The 15,150-nt window shown below is 43.4% G+C and overlaps 1 protein-coding gene across 1 annotated transcript in view; it reads right to left on the bottom strand.

The window, feature by feature from the left end:
- The window catches only part of MINDY4 (MINDY lysine 48 deubiquitinase 4), a 121,222-nt gene that overhangs the window by 32,430 nt on the left and 73,642 nt on the right, over positions 1 to 15,150 (bottom strand). The window contains exons 14-15 of the mRNA XM_066584553.1: positions 13,594 to 13,657; positions 7,394 to 7,555 (exon numbers count right to left, since the gene is read on the bottom strand). Coding sequence (XP_066440650.1) covers positions 7,394 to 7,555; positions 13,594 to 13,657 — 226 coding nt within the window. The remainder of the gene's footprint in view (positions 1 to 7,393; positions 7,556 to 13,593; positions 13,658 to 15,150) is intronic.

The following is a 15,150-nucleotide window of genomic DNA, read 5'->3' as shown; positions in this document are numbered from 1 at the left end:
TTAGAACCCATTTTCTGATGAGATTTTTGTTCTTGGCCGCTTCCTACAAAGTCATTAAATATGGATTTAGAGTTTGGCGCACAGCCTCATATTTGTCTATAACATTTTGACCTGACCCCCACCCCTGCAGGGAAATAACAATAGAGATAGTATTAGGGCCACTGGAGTGATTCCTTATAATTACTCTACCTCTGTATTGATGCATTTGTACTTAAAGCAACCCTCCAGTTTCAGGACAAAATTCTGTCCCGGAATAGGAGGGGAAGGGGGTATATTACCTGAAGTTGTTCTTCTCTGCCACTCCTTCAATCCGCTGGTTCAGGGTGCCGTTTTCAGCCATCCAGAATAGCTGCAGGAGTTTTCTAACTATTTATTGTATACTGTGCACTGTTCTCTGATTGGCCACTACTGATCACGTGAGCAGCTCTGGCCAATCAGAGAGCAGATATAGTGCATTAGTAATCTAACAATAGCAATGAACTGTGAGGATTAGGTAGTCTGAAGATTGCATCAGATTTTTGGGATGGTTAAAAAGAGGAATCGGAAATGATGTATGGCAGAGAAGAACAGCTGCAGAGTTTTAAGGCAGTAGAAATGCTCTCGCTCACGACCTGAAGGTTGTGGGTTCAATCCCTGCTTGGGTCAGGTAGCCAAGGTTGACTCAGTGTTCCATCCTTCCAAGGTTGGTAAAATCAGCTGCGTATTTATGCAACCAAAAATTGCTTACGCCCGTGTATTATGCCTGCTTCTGCAGGTTTTTGTACACGCAAATACATTTTCGCGCACACAAAAATTTATTGTGTATATACGCAGTGAATACATAAATTTCCTGCGTATTCACAGCGTATTTGCGCTAGCCCATTCATTTTAATGTCTTATTGCAGAGTGTGATATGACCCAAAATAGGGCATGCTGCGTATTTTTTTAAAGCGATCGAACATTGCATGAAAGAATATGCTGTTCTAAACAAACCCATTGAAATTAATGGGCTCTATTCACTGCAGATTACGTTTCTAGAACTGTGTGAATGACCCTAACAGAGGGGTTTATAATATGCAGACTGCAATGTCATTAGTTGCGGTCCTCAATGTCATTCTGTGCCGCCCTCAACCATTTGGACGCACACATGCATTCATGTGTATAATTGCTCCTAAGTATTTTCCAATGCAAAGGCAGGCACAGGTAAGTACTAATGATGCTGGTGTAGCCATGTTTGAGCACCCAATGAATCAGAAGATTGGAGTCCCTTGACCGCTGCTTACAAAAAAGAAAGGACAGATGCATTATGCGCCGGGCTGATAAGTTATGACCAAGAGCGAACGTTCCAGCTGTCATCACCTTGTATGACACAACACTGTATACAACAGTCTGTAAATGTCTGGGAAGTGAGGAGACAATTGCTGTTGTCCCATTCTAGTCTGCTGTAGGATTCTAGCTGCTCCACAGTCCTGGGTCATCTTTGTTGCGCCAGATGTTTTCTATTGGCGAAAGGTCTGGACTGCAGGCGGCCAGTTCTTCTTCTGCGATGTGACGCTGTTGTGATGGATGCAGTATGTGGTTTAGCATTGTCTTGCTGCAATATACAAGGCCTTCCTTGAAAGAGACATTGTCTAGATGACAGCATATGTTTTTCTAAAACCTCCATATATTGCTCAGCATTGATCGTGCCTTTTAAGTTGCGTAAGCGGCCATGCCATAGGCACTAATGCCACCCCGTACCATCAAAGATGCAAACTTTAGAACCGTGCGCTGATAAACTGGATGGTCCCTCTCCACTTGAAAATCTGATTCATCAGACCACAGAACAGTTTTCTGTTGATTTTTAATGAGCCTTGGCCCACAGAAGATGCTGGCGTTCCCGGATTGTGTTGCTATATGGCTTCTTCTTAGCATTCTACAACCTTAACTTGCACTTGTGGTATTCGGAGAGCTGTCTTCACAAATAATGATTTCTGGAAGTATTTTTGAGCCCACAAACAAAATTATGCCCGTTTTTAATGCAGTGATATCTGAGGGACCGTGGAACCCAAACATTCAATATTGACCGTTGGCCTTGTGCACATGAATTTCTCTAGATTCTCTGAATCTTTTACTCATATTATGTACTATAGATGATGGGGTTTGTATGAAGTGTGATCAGGAGTCAATCCTGCCCCATACATGGACGGTACTGACTATCTGACACCCTCCCACAACCTCTGTGATCATGGTGAACACTGATTGTGGCTGTGAACCCTTTAAATGCCCTGATTGGTGTTCTGGGTTCCCAAATGGCCTCTCTGCAATGAGACAGCAAGGTGCCATTCGGTTGCCATGGCAGCGCAGGGTTTTCTGAAGGCCCCCAAGGCTACCATGCCTGATTGCCTGTCACAACGCAGTATAATGTGATATCAAACCAGTTCAAGTCCGCTATTGGGATTGAAGAAAATGAAAAAGAGAGTAAAAAAATTATATTTATTATTGGGAAAATAAAAGGTAATACGGTTTTTCCCCCATCGTATATTTATAATGAAAAAAAAAACAAACATATTTGGTATTGCTGCATCATTTATCCTGAGTGGTGAACGTCGTCTGAAAAAAAAATACAGCAGCAGCATTGCGCATTTTTTGTCATCCGATCTTTGAAAAAAGATGTAATAAAAAGCGATCAGAAAGGCATAGCGACTGCAAAATGGTACCTATGGAAACTTCATCCAAGGAAAAAAGAACCCCTCACACAGTCCCCTTAAAGAAAAATAAAAAAGTTATGGCTGTCAGAAGATGGAAGCAGAATTTTTTTCCAAGGAGATCTTTTTTTTTTAAAAATAGTGCAGCAATAAAAACTTAAATAAATTTGACGTCGCTGGGGTTGTGGGACCTAGGCTTACGCAAACAAATCCAGTCCAGAAAGGATAGCCCCCTTACACCTGTTTTTGCAAGCCAGCTTTACGGCCGGGTGATACTAGTGAACGTTTTTTGGGATGGGAGTTACGGGAGGAGCCACGGGTCTACCGTATCCTTGGTGACTCCTCGGTCCTTTCAATAACTCAAGACATAGATTCAACAAACTCAACATCTCATGGCTAGAATATTACCAATTACACTCCTTCCTTACTTCCCGTGGGAACAGAAGCTCCTTCGGTTCAAGATTACACCTTTTGAGAAATTGTTCTCCCTTCAGTCTCCCCCGACACGTACACTGTCTCTGATTTATAGCTTACTGATCCTGCACCGTGGGCCCCAGTTTTGAACGGGCGTGGGAGCAGAAACTAAGAGTTGGAATTACATAAGGCCTTTTTGGGATAAAATATTCTCCGTATACAGTTTGATAAGTTGGAAAACGATAAACAATATTCACAAGTTACTCTTCTTTTTAATACATCCTGGCTCAATTGATTCACAGAAAATGGGCTTACTTCGGTTTTGCCTGGCAGCCGCTTTGGCAGTCATTCCACACCATTGGAAGTCCGCACAGGTTCCGTCCATGTGTAAATGGCAGCAAGAAATATCCCACCTATGCCACATGAAGGAACTGTTATTTGGAGTGCTCAAGGAAAGCTGAGAAATTTATGTCGGTATGGCAGCCACTCCCCCATGCTGGCTGGTGGTCCTAGTCAGGCACTAATTTTCCCTTATGATAGAATTTGTTTTTTAATAATTATTTACTATTTTTTGTTTTATTTATTTTTCCTCTTCCCCCACACGCCCTCCCCTATATTCCTTCCCCCTTAATTCTGCCCTCTTCTATTTTTTCTTCTTTCTTACTCTAGTGTTTGATGGTGATGGAATTGTACACTGTCATTTAAAGGGTTTTCCAGAGAAATACTATTGATGACGTATCCTCAGGATGGGTCATCAATAGTTGATCGACCGGGATCGAATGTTTGCCACAACACATAGTGGCCAGAGCTTGTAAATGCAGGCACAGCCCTTATTACAATAAATGACAGCTGCACCTGCAGTTACATGCACCAGCCACTACACAGCAGTCATAGTTGCAGCTTCTGCTCCGTACCCCTGTGTGTAGTGGCGCTGACAGAAGGCATCCAATCGGCTGAATGGCCAGGGTCCTAAGCGTTAGATAGGGACATACTATTTATGAGGACTGGTCATAAATAGTATGTCCCTGGAAATCCCCTTTAATCAATGGTATGGTAATTTTTATACTGTATCTAGAGGGGGAGGCAAAACCAACAGTAGGTATCACTCCAGAGCCCAATCCAACATATAAGGCCAGCCATCTCAGCCAATCACCAGGTGCATGAGAGCTGAGCTGTCACTACATTGTAAGCTATCTCTCATTGACATGACTCGGACATGTGGTTTGTCTCGTCTTTCGGCATTATATACTGGATCAGTGCAGGGGGTGCTTCGGGTTGCAGCCTGGTAGTCCTGCCCTCGGGTATTATTTGCACTGCAAGTTTTCTTATAATGCAGTGAACTAGTGTGACCCCAATAAAGCTTTTCACAGTCCGATGAGCAAATGTTTCTCTTCCTCCTAGAGTTGTGTTTGTGTAGCGCGGCCATGGGATAATGGTAAATTGTTCTACGGGTCCAGTAAAGGTCTCTCTCCTCATCTGTTCTGTTTCATCCGCATTATAATCATCAGGGAGCAGAGAGAAGAATGCCGGGAATGTCAGCCTGATTGTACGAGCATTTCAGAAAGCCTCACAACATCTGAATAGATCAATTGTGCGTTACGATAAAAACGATGAGCTAAATCCTATCCTGTGCTGACACTTAGGACTGTCACATAAAAGTCCTACCCCGCCCCTGACACTGGCTTCATAGTGAATAGATATCAAACCCGTCATCTGGAATGTCTTCTTTGCCCTTTTCTACAGTTTTTACTTCCTTTCTTCAGTTCAGTTTACCAAGTGCGGCATAGAAATACCTGTTGATAACTGGAAACCATCAACAAGAAGGCTAGGAACTGCTAACAGTGCTGCTCATCAGATGGCAATTTATAATTATGTCTTGTGTGAACAAACCCGGACAGCTTGCTTCAAGCCATGAAAAACCAAACACGCTGATTAATATATGAATAGGCAATATTTGTACTGGGGTTGATAATCTGAGCTGCAAGGGGTATTAAAGTGTAGTTCAGAAGATTTGGAGCATTTTCCTAATATACTTGATAATGGTTTGATGGTCAGTTACTTTACTACAGAGCTGTGTTCCTCCAACTCATACTGTGCTTCCCCCAAAATAAGACATGCCCTTACAATAAGCCCTACCCCGATTTTCAGAGGGTAGAAGGGGGCTTGAAAAATAAGCCCTAGCTATATTACATGAAAAAAAAGCAATACTTACCTAGCAGGCGCTCTCTGGGTCCTTCCCACTGGTCTCCACAGTTCCAGCAGGCTTTCTTGCAGTTCTCAGCGCCGACAGAAGATCGCTTGCTGGCAACGGGGTTTGTAAGCCCCGCCTTCAGCAAGCGATTGCTTTGATTGGTTCTCGAGCGCTGCGGCTCAGCCAATCCCTGCAGCGCTCAATGAACTAATCACAGCCATCGCATTAAATGGGACACAGACGGTGCCTGCTAGGTAAGTATAAGACATCCACCAAAAATAAGACCCTGTGTCACTTTTGGGGTAAAAATTAATATAAGACAGGGTCTTATTTTGGGGGAAAGATGGTATCTAGGGTCACTATTGGTCACAATAGACGACCTAAAACATTGTGTATCCGCTGCAGTGGAATCAATAACAGAGAATAAGCCGTCACGTGTCTGAGCAAAACTGGACTGCCAACTAGACAGACACAGAGGTACTGCTCACCAGACTTCACTTTAATCAGTCAGATTTCTGAAGGTCTCTGGTGGTGCTAAATGATCTCATGCCAGGAAGGAGGTAATAGCGCTAAATTCCGAATAGAAACGTTCAGCGCTCAGTCCAGTGAAAAATATAAAAAACAAAACTTTATTTCATAAGTTGAAAAAAATAGTAAAATCAGGGCATGCTGGTTGGCCTACTCGTTTCAAACCTGAAGAAGAACCCTTTGTGGTTTGAAACTAGTAAGCTAACCAGCATGTCTTGATTTTACTATTTTCTAAACTTATGAAATAAAGTTTTGGTATTACATTTTTCACTGGACCGAGTGCTGGAAATTTCTACTTGGAATGTAGTACTACTGACCTGACATCTGCTGTGTCACCAAAGGCGCCCAAATCACAAATCAGTAAGGTGCATTAAAAACTTGAAGAGTTCTTCTATCTCTTCATGTAATTTTGGCTGTTGCACATCAGCTTATGCATAAATAGATCAGCTTTACTTTTGCACCATTCTTCTTGAATCGCCCTTTTGCTGCTTGTTGCCACCACTGCACTGTCCCCGCACAGCGGCTCTCCCTCCGTCACAGGGAAATGCTGTGAAAACGGAGCAGCACTCAAGAACGTATTCCTATAAACATTTATAAATGTATGATTGCTGGGGGTCCGACTGATGGGACCTGCAGCAATGATGAGAGTTGGCAGTCCCCGAGTCCCCAGTGCCACCGCTGCACTAAGCTATCTCCGGCAGTCCCATAAAAGTGAATGAATGGTGGTCACACATGTAAACCTATCATTACATTCACACATGTTTCTGAGAGACTGCGATTTCTGGGGTCCAAGCAATCCTACATTTATCACCCATCCTGTAGACAGGAGGTAAAAGTTGTTTATGAGAAAACCCCTTTAACTAGTAAAGCTGTACCGTCATTCTGAGGATCATTTGGTACCTGCACTGATACATTGTAGCAAACTATTAGAACAGGAGAGAGGTTTGTGCTGCAGACGTGTTTAGCTCCTGAAGGATTGTCTGGATACAATTGTAACAAACCCTCTGCTATGAGAGGCATTAGGCCGCCTGCACACGGGCGGAAATCCCGCGGGATTTCCGCCACTGAAAGTCTGCATAGGAGTCCATTACAATACGCACTCCTATGCAGATGGCCGTGGTTTGGCCGCGCGAAATCTCACGCAGCAAACAAACCGCGGCATGTCCTATTTCTGTGCGGGGCTCGCAGAGCCGCGCACAGAAACGTCACTCACCCGGCCGCCGGCTCCGGTCTGCGCATGTGCCGGCTTCCCGGCAGCCGGCACATGAAAGAGCCGGGGCCGCCGGGCGTGGGTGAGTACGCGCTCGTACCTGCAGGCGCTCGGGTTGGATCGCGCGGCGAGAATCCTCGCCGCCGGATCTGACCCGCTCGTCTGCAGGCGGCCTTAAACTAGAAAAGATTTTCAGCCTCTAGATATAAACAAGAATGTTTCCATTCCTTGACTGCGGGCAGCGATCTTGAAATAAGAGATAATAGACGGCTGGCACCCTCTATTAGAAAGAACAAAGAGAAGTGGCAGAAGGTGGCACAACTGACACCTGTGCATTACGTAGATGCCCACTAGTTTCAATGAGTGAAGGAGGATGAAACTTACTTGGCACACGTTGTAATGTTCAAATAGAGACAGGAACCCGATGTCACTGCGGTGCGAGATCCCTTTCAGAATGGTGAGATTCCCTTTCCCGGAGTCCAGCTCCATCACATCATTGAAAACATTGGACACGGCTCTGCCAGTCAATATGAGGTTTACCAGCTCCTGTGAATGACAATAACACAGCATGTTCAGGTGACTGTAATAACACCGTGGTTCAGCCTGCTGTACAGCATACTACCTCTCCACGCTGCACAGACTTGTCTGCAGCCCCCACACTCAGGCAGCAGAACCAAATCAGACAGACTGCAGATGACAACCTAATATATGATTACAGCTCCGGAAGAACTTTTTTGTGCATGAGGGATCTGCCCAGCTACGTGGCCATACATCCCCTCCATATCACCGACAGATAATACTGTCTGTCACCCATCTTTCCCAGAAACAAATTGCAGTATTAAATGATGCTCTGTTACTTTAGTTCGCTTCCTCACAGTTTGCTTCCTCCAGCATACTAAATATTAGCTACCTAATTGCTATCACTGGGGCATGGCTGGCCTTAACTACATGCAACATGTGCAGTCGCATCGGGCACTGGCCAGCAGTTTCTAGGGCATGCATCAGGCGGATGTAGGCTTAGGTCCATCTGGCCAGATGATGTTCTTCCTCTGTGTGGCAGTATCTTGTGGTTCTACATGAATCGTTATCCTCCTGGCTCTGTCTCTTCCCCTCTGATGCTCCCTGACGCTGCTATCAGCCGACTAGCACTACCGCAACACAATCACTTAGTTCTTCTACTGCATTTGTTATATGCTGGGCTCTGGTGCTGTATCTATTATATGGGCCTGGTTCTGGTGGTGTATTTATGTTATGAGTCTGGTTATAGTGCTGTGTTTATGATACTGGCCTGGTTCTGGTATTGTATTTATGTTATGGGCCTGGTTCTGGTGCTGTATTTATGTTATGAGCTTAGTTCCAGGGCTGTATTTATGTTATGAGCCTGTTTCTAGTGCTGTGTTTATGATATTGGCCTTAATCTGGTATTGTATTTATGTTATGGGCCTGGTTCTGTTGCTGTATTTATGTTATGAGCTTGGTTCCAGAGCTGTATTTATGTTATAAGCCTGGTTCTAGTGCTGTGTTTATGATACAGGCCTGGTTCTGGTATTGTATTTATGTTACGGACCTGGTTCTGGTGCTGTATTTATGTTATCAGCTTGGTTGCAGGGCTGTACTTATGTTATGAGCCTGGTTCTAGTGCTGTGTTTATGATATGGGCCTGGTTCTGGTATTGTATTTATGTTATGTGCTTGGGTCTGGTGCTGTTTTTATGTTATGAACTTGGTTGTGCTGCTGCAGTTATGATATTGACTTGGTTCTGGTACAATATTTATTTCCAGATCAGTAGGTACACTGCTTTCTCTATATTTTTCCTTATGACAGGAGTGGGGTGGGGAGAGTTCTGTACAGGGCGCCATCTAATGTAAGGACGGCACTGCTAGGGGCAATCAGTAAACAGTTGTATAATACTCCGAGGGGCCTACTAACCTGCAGTAATCCCTTACTGACCTTGAGGAACTAGATAAGATTAACCCCAGTGGTCACAGTAGATAAAGAATCAGAATATGATCAAGAATATAATAGGAAAATGCTGCAAATAATTTCTACAGCTGACGTCTTGCCCTTTAAGTCCTCATTCCATTTTGTGAGCTCGTGTCCTCATTCATCCCAATGTAGAACTATCTGAAGATTCACAAATCCATAGTAGAAATAAACACTCCTCCCTGTCTGCTTCTATGATTTAATCTTACACCATGACAGTCTTGTGATCGTCTTTCTCCTCGCAGTGTGGGGGGGGCACTTGGCGGCTTCTTATTTTTTATTGAATTGTTACTCTGTTCCATGGCGGAGTGAAGGTACAGCACGATATGGCAGCCTCGTGCGTGACGTTACGGTATGTATTAGAATAGTCTCCTTGTACCTTATCAGAGTCAGGCTGCCATTACTAATGCAATTTCGTGAGATGAGCAAATGCTGCTTTTTGTCATTTGGTATACAGGATAGAGACTAAAAACATAAAAACATCACAATGCTGGCAAAGGCGGACTGCGCCAGGGTAAAGATTAGTGCATGCTGCATAGCTTTAAATGGCACATGTTGTTTCACTGTTATAGTCATGCGCATGAGAAGAGGATATACATGCCACCATTACATACTAATTGGGAAACCACTGGGCAACACGGACATGGAAAAGGATTCAGGAATTTTAGTTAACTGTAAGCTTAACTGGAGCAACCAGTGTCAGGCAGCTGCTGCCAAGGCAAATTGGATCATGGGGTGCATCAGAAGAGGTCTAGGGGCGCATGACGAGAACATTGTCCTACCTCTCTACAAGTCACTGGTCAGACCACACATGGAATATTGTGGACAGTTTGGGTACCGGTACTCAAGAAGAACATATCAGAGCTTTAGTGGGAACAAAGGCGGGCAACTAAAGTAATAAATGGAATGGACGGACTACAACACCCAGAGAGGTTATCAAAATCGTTTTCTTCTAGATTAGAAGAAAGAAGTCTGAGGAGGACCTAATAACTATGTATAGATATATCAGAGGACAATAAAAGGATCTCTCCCATCATCTATTTATTCCCAGGACTGTGACTGTAACAAGGGGGCGCCCTTTACGTCTAGAGGAAAGAAGGTTTCATCACCAACACAGAAGGGGGTTCTTTACTGTAAGAGCAGTGAGGCTGTGGAACTCTGTGCCTGAGGACGTGGTGATGGAGAACTCACTAAAAGAGTTTAAGAGGGGCCTGGACGCCTTTCTTGAGCGTTACAATATTATATGTTATATCACCAATTACTTCAGAAGGGTCGGTGATTCAAGGGTTATTCTGATTGAAAGATTGGAGTCGGGAAGGTATTTTTTCCCTTAAAGAAGTAAAATTGGCTTCTGCCTCATTTGAGTTTTGTTGCCTTTCTGTGGATCAACATTGGGAATAATAGGCTGAACTAGTTTGACATAGGTCTTTTTTCAGCCTTACACACTATGTCACCATGTTTCTACATTGAAGCCACTGGTGGCTCCTCTAAACTCCTTGGTAAGTACTTTTCCATACCACAAATAAAGGGAGATAATAGATATTGGGTATAGCCATTTTCAGGCCAATGAGCATTAGACTCCAACATGGGGTCATCATATAACATCATGTGAGGACTGGGGGGGGTGGGGGTGGGGGTTACCATAACAATCAGCTATGCAGTATTAATGCTACATACAGTTACCCATCCTCTGCCCTGATAGCAGGTATGAAGGGGTTAATTTCAAATACATGTGTTGACCTTGAGAAACAGGCCGGCCAAGTCAGACAAGTGAGCAGGGAAACCGGGGGTCCTGCCAAAGTTCAGGATTTCTTTTGTTCGGACTGGGTGGACTGTGGAGTTTTCATAATTGTCCAATGATAATTTCATTGACATGTGCCTGATTAGTTAACATTCTGCCAAACGTAGATAGTTGTAGATATAAGAGGAGGGCTGGTGGACAGCATGGATATAGTATAGCACTATAGTACAGAACATGGGTATACAGAATATATAGCTGAAGAGCATCAGGAGGCTCAGCGGCAGCTGATGTGTTTATCATTGGGTTTCGCAGCAGCTGGAACTCTATACACTATAATATAATATACACTACAGCTGTGGAAGGACCCCTTTTTATAGGAAAAGGGGTCACTACAAGTCAGTGAGTTAGCGGCTGACTCAGGAGAAGGAATGTTCTACAAACAGATCTGTGACACCTTTTTTACCATAAGAGATGAGCAGTATCCAGCTAGTGCCTTTTATCTCTGTATACTCATCAGAATGTGATGTTTAACCCATTACAGACCACAATGCGCCTTTTTACTGACCTCCCCAGATGCTTTACACCTGCACAGACAAGCTCCTGCTGTAACAGCAGAGAGACCTCAGATCCTGGCAGTTCAGCACCTTACATGCAGCATGTAATAGATTACAGGGGAACGGGCCCCCTCCTGTCACCCATTGGCATCCCGCAATTCGATCGCAAGGTACCAGCCGGAAGCCTGACGAAGGCCTCCATATCTGCCATTTGACTCAACATATTAGGCCCCACCTCCTGCAGAGTTTAATAGGCTGTGGTCATAGACATGATAGAATGCACTACCTAAGTCATGCAGTGTAGTATTCTAGCAATTGAACAATCGTCAAGTTTCCTTCAGGGACTTAAAAATAGTATCAGAAAAGTTCAATAAAGTTGAATTTAAAAATAGAAAAATCCAGCTTAAAAAACAGATGCATTTTTCCCAAATTTAAAATGGATAAAATACCTCTCCAAATTTAAAATAATTAGCATATAATAGATATTACCGCGTTCATGACGACCCAGACAATGAAAATATGTTATTTACCTCGCTCGGTGAATGTTATAAATATATTTTTAAAAAGTAATGCCAGAATTGCTATTTTTCTTTTGTTTGCCTCTAAAAAATTGCAATAAAAAGCAATCATGTACCCCAAAATGGTATTAATAAAAACCACAACTCTTCCTGCAAAAAACAAGCCCTCACAGAGCTGCATTCCTGGAATATGTAAATGTTATGGGTCTTAGAATGCAGCAACGCAGTCAGTTGTTCTTCTTTAAAACCGTTTTATCGCAGTGTAAGTGCTGATCCAGATAGGAAGGTTACTGGGTTACATTTACCGAATGGGGACATTGTGAAAACAAAACCCAGAAACAGCTGCGGAATTTTGGGACGTTTTTCCATCTTCTCCGCCAAAAAATGTAATAAAAGTTCTCCGACACATTATATGTACCCCACAGTGGGGCCATTAAAATGTAAAAGTCATCCCAAATAAAACCAGCCCTCAAAAGTCAACAAGTTAGGACTCTTGCAATGCGACGATGAAAATTGATTGGTCCTTAAGGTACAAAATAGGCCTCTAGGGGATTACACAAATACATTTACAGACATGTACATGGAAAACTTCCATTAATCTATATGATACTCCAGTATCACCTTCCATCCTTCCGAGGTCGGTGAAATGAGTACACAGCTTGCTGGGGGGTAAAGATGACTGGGGAAGGCAATGGCAAACCACCCGGCAAAAACAGTCTGCCAAGAAAACGCCACGATGTGATGTCACCCTAGGAGTCGGCCACGACTCGGTGCTTGCATCAGGGGACTTTGCCTTTATAGTACTGTATTAACACAGGACAATAAGGTATAATGCAACACAGTACAGCGTAGTATAACGGAGCACAATACACTGCAGTATAGTATTACTACAGAACAATCGTCTATAGCACTGTACGATATAATGTAGTGTAGGCAGTTAAAGGGTGAAGTTGTGGATGGAGTATATCTCCCTCCCAGGCTCTTAGTCTGGACAGGGTGGCGGTCCAGTCCACAACTTCACCCTGATTCTTAGGAAGCCCAGCTGTAGGCACTGACCCCAGTACTGGAGCATAAAAGGCTGCAGGTCTTTGGGAGTCAGTGCCTGACAGCCTGAGGAGGAAGCCTCTGAGCACCCTGTGTGGTGCAGCATTTCATTTCTGTTATACTGCATGGACTTTGTGTTGCTGTTTTGTGTGGCCTGAAGCATACACCAAAATAAAGACTAAAAGTGAGTTGTGATGAACTTTGAAGTCCAGTGTGTCGTTGCCGCCCGTAACCCCCTGCATTACACCCTTACAGTAGTATAATACGGCACAATACACTGCAGTACTGTATTACTATAGAACAACAGATTATAATACAACACTGCATTACAGTCTAATACAGAATAGTATAATATTACTACAGAAAATAATATAGTAGAGTACAATATAATGAAGTGTAATACCGCACAATATACTACTGTACAGTATTGTATGTGTACAGAACAACTAACTATAGTACAGTACAGTACAGAGCAGTACAAATATAGTACAATACAGTATGGTATAGTATTAGTATAAACCATAGTCTATAGTACAGTACAGCATAAAAAAAGTATTAATACAGAACAGAGTATAGTACAACACAGTATAATGCAATATTATACGGCACAATAAGGGTCCACCACTTTAGTATGGCTCCAGATGCATTTACATTCAGTGGTAACATCCAACTAAGATGTAATCCACTGGAGTGGAGAGGGCTCTGTTGGGGGGTTCTGTATATGTGAAGCTGTCATACACTTACTTGGGTACAATAGGCATGAGCACCAATCAGGCAGTTTGTTGGGACATCAAAATCTTTCTGCACCCTTCAGAGAGATAGAAAGAGAAATCAGTGAGTTGCTGCAGTACACAGAAGAACAATCAGCAAGATACTGCAGTACCCAGAGGGAAGTCAGCAAGATACTGCAGTACACAGAGGAAAAATCAGCCTGATACTGCAGTACACAGAAGAATAATCGGCATGATCTTGCAATACACAGAGAAGAAGTCAGCCAGATACTGCAGTACAGAGGAAAAATAAGCAAGATGCTACAGTACACAGAGGAGAAATCAGCCAGATGCTGCAGTACACAGAAGAAAAATCAGCATGATCCTGCAATACACAGGGAAGTCAGCCAGATGCTGCAGTGCACAGAGGAGAAATCAGCAAGATCCTGCAGTACACAGATGAGAAATCAGCCTGATGCTGCAGTACACAGAGGAGAAATCAGGAGGATCGTACAGTACACAGAGAAGAAATCAGCCAGATGCTGCAATACACAGTGGAGAAATCAGCGAGATCCTACAGTTCGCAGAGGAAATATCAGCCAGATGTTGCAGTACACATAAGATATAATCAGCATGATCCTGCAGTACACAGAAGAGAAATCAGCAAGATCCTGCAGTACACAAAGGAGAAATCAGCAAGATGCTTCAGTACACAGAGGAAAAATCAGCAATATGCTGCAGTACACAGAGGAGGAATCAATAAGATGCTGCAGTAAACAGTAGACAAATAAGGAGATGCTGAGCTGCAGTACAAAGAAATCAGCAAGATGTTGCAGTACACAGAGAAATCAGCAAGATGATGTAATACACAGAGGATAAATCAGCAAGCTCCTGCAGTACAGAGAGGAAAAATAAGCCAGATGCTGCAGTACACAGCAGAGAAATAAGGAAATGCTGTGCTGCAGTAGACAGAAGAAAAAAATCAGACATATGCTTCAGTACACAGAGGAGAAATCAGCAATATGCTGCAGTATAGAGAAGAGAAATCAGCAATATGCTGCAGTACACACAGGGTAAATCAGCCAGATGCTGCAGTACAGAGAGGAGAAACCAGCCAGATGTTGCAGTACACAGAAGATAAATCAGCATGATCCTGCAGTACACAGAAGATAAATCAGGAGGATCGTACAGTACACAGAGGAGAAATCAGCCAGATGCTGCAGTACACAGAGGAGAAATCAGCCAGATGCTGCAGTACACAGAGGAGAAATCAGCCAGATGCTGCAGTACACAGAGGAGAAATCAGCCAGATGCTGCAGTACACAGAAGATAAATCAGGAGGATCGTACAGTACACAGAGGAGAAATCAGCCAGATGCTGCAGTACACAGAGGAGAAATCAGCACGATCCTGCAGTACACAGAGGAGAAATCAGCACAATCCTGTAGTACACAGTGGAGAAATTAAACAGATGCTGCACTATACAGAGGAGAAATCAGCAATATGCTGTAGTACACACAGGAGAAATCAGCAAGATCCTACAATACACAGAAGAGAAATCAGCAAGATCCTGCAGTACATAGAGGAGAAAT

The sequence above is a fragment of the Eleutherodactylus coqui genome, chromosome 12 (genome assembly GCF_035609145.1).
Source record: "Eleutherodactylus coqui strain aEleCoq1 chromosome 12, aEleCoq1.hap1, whole genome shotgun sequence".
Lineage (NCBI taxonomy): Eukaryota > Metazoa > Chordata > Amphibia > Anura > Eleutherodactylidae > Eleutherodactylus > Eleutherodactylus coqui.
The sequence above is the reverse complement of the archived record's forward strand: the minus strand, read 5'-3'. Positions and strand labels throughout refer to the sequence as shown.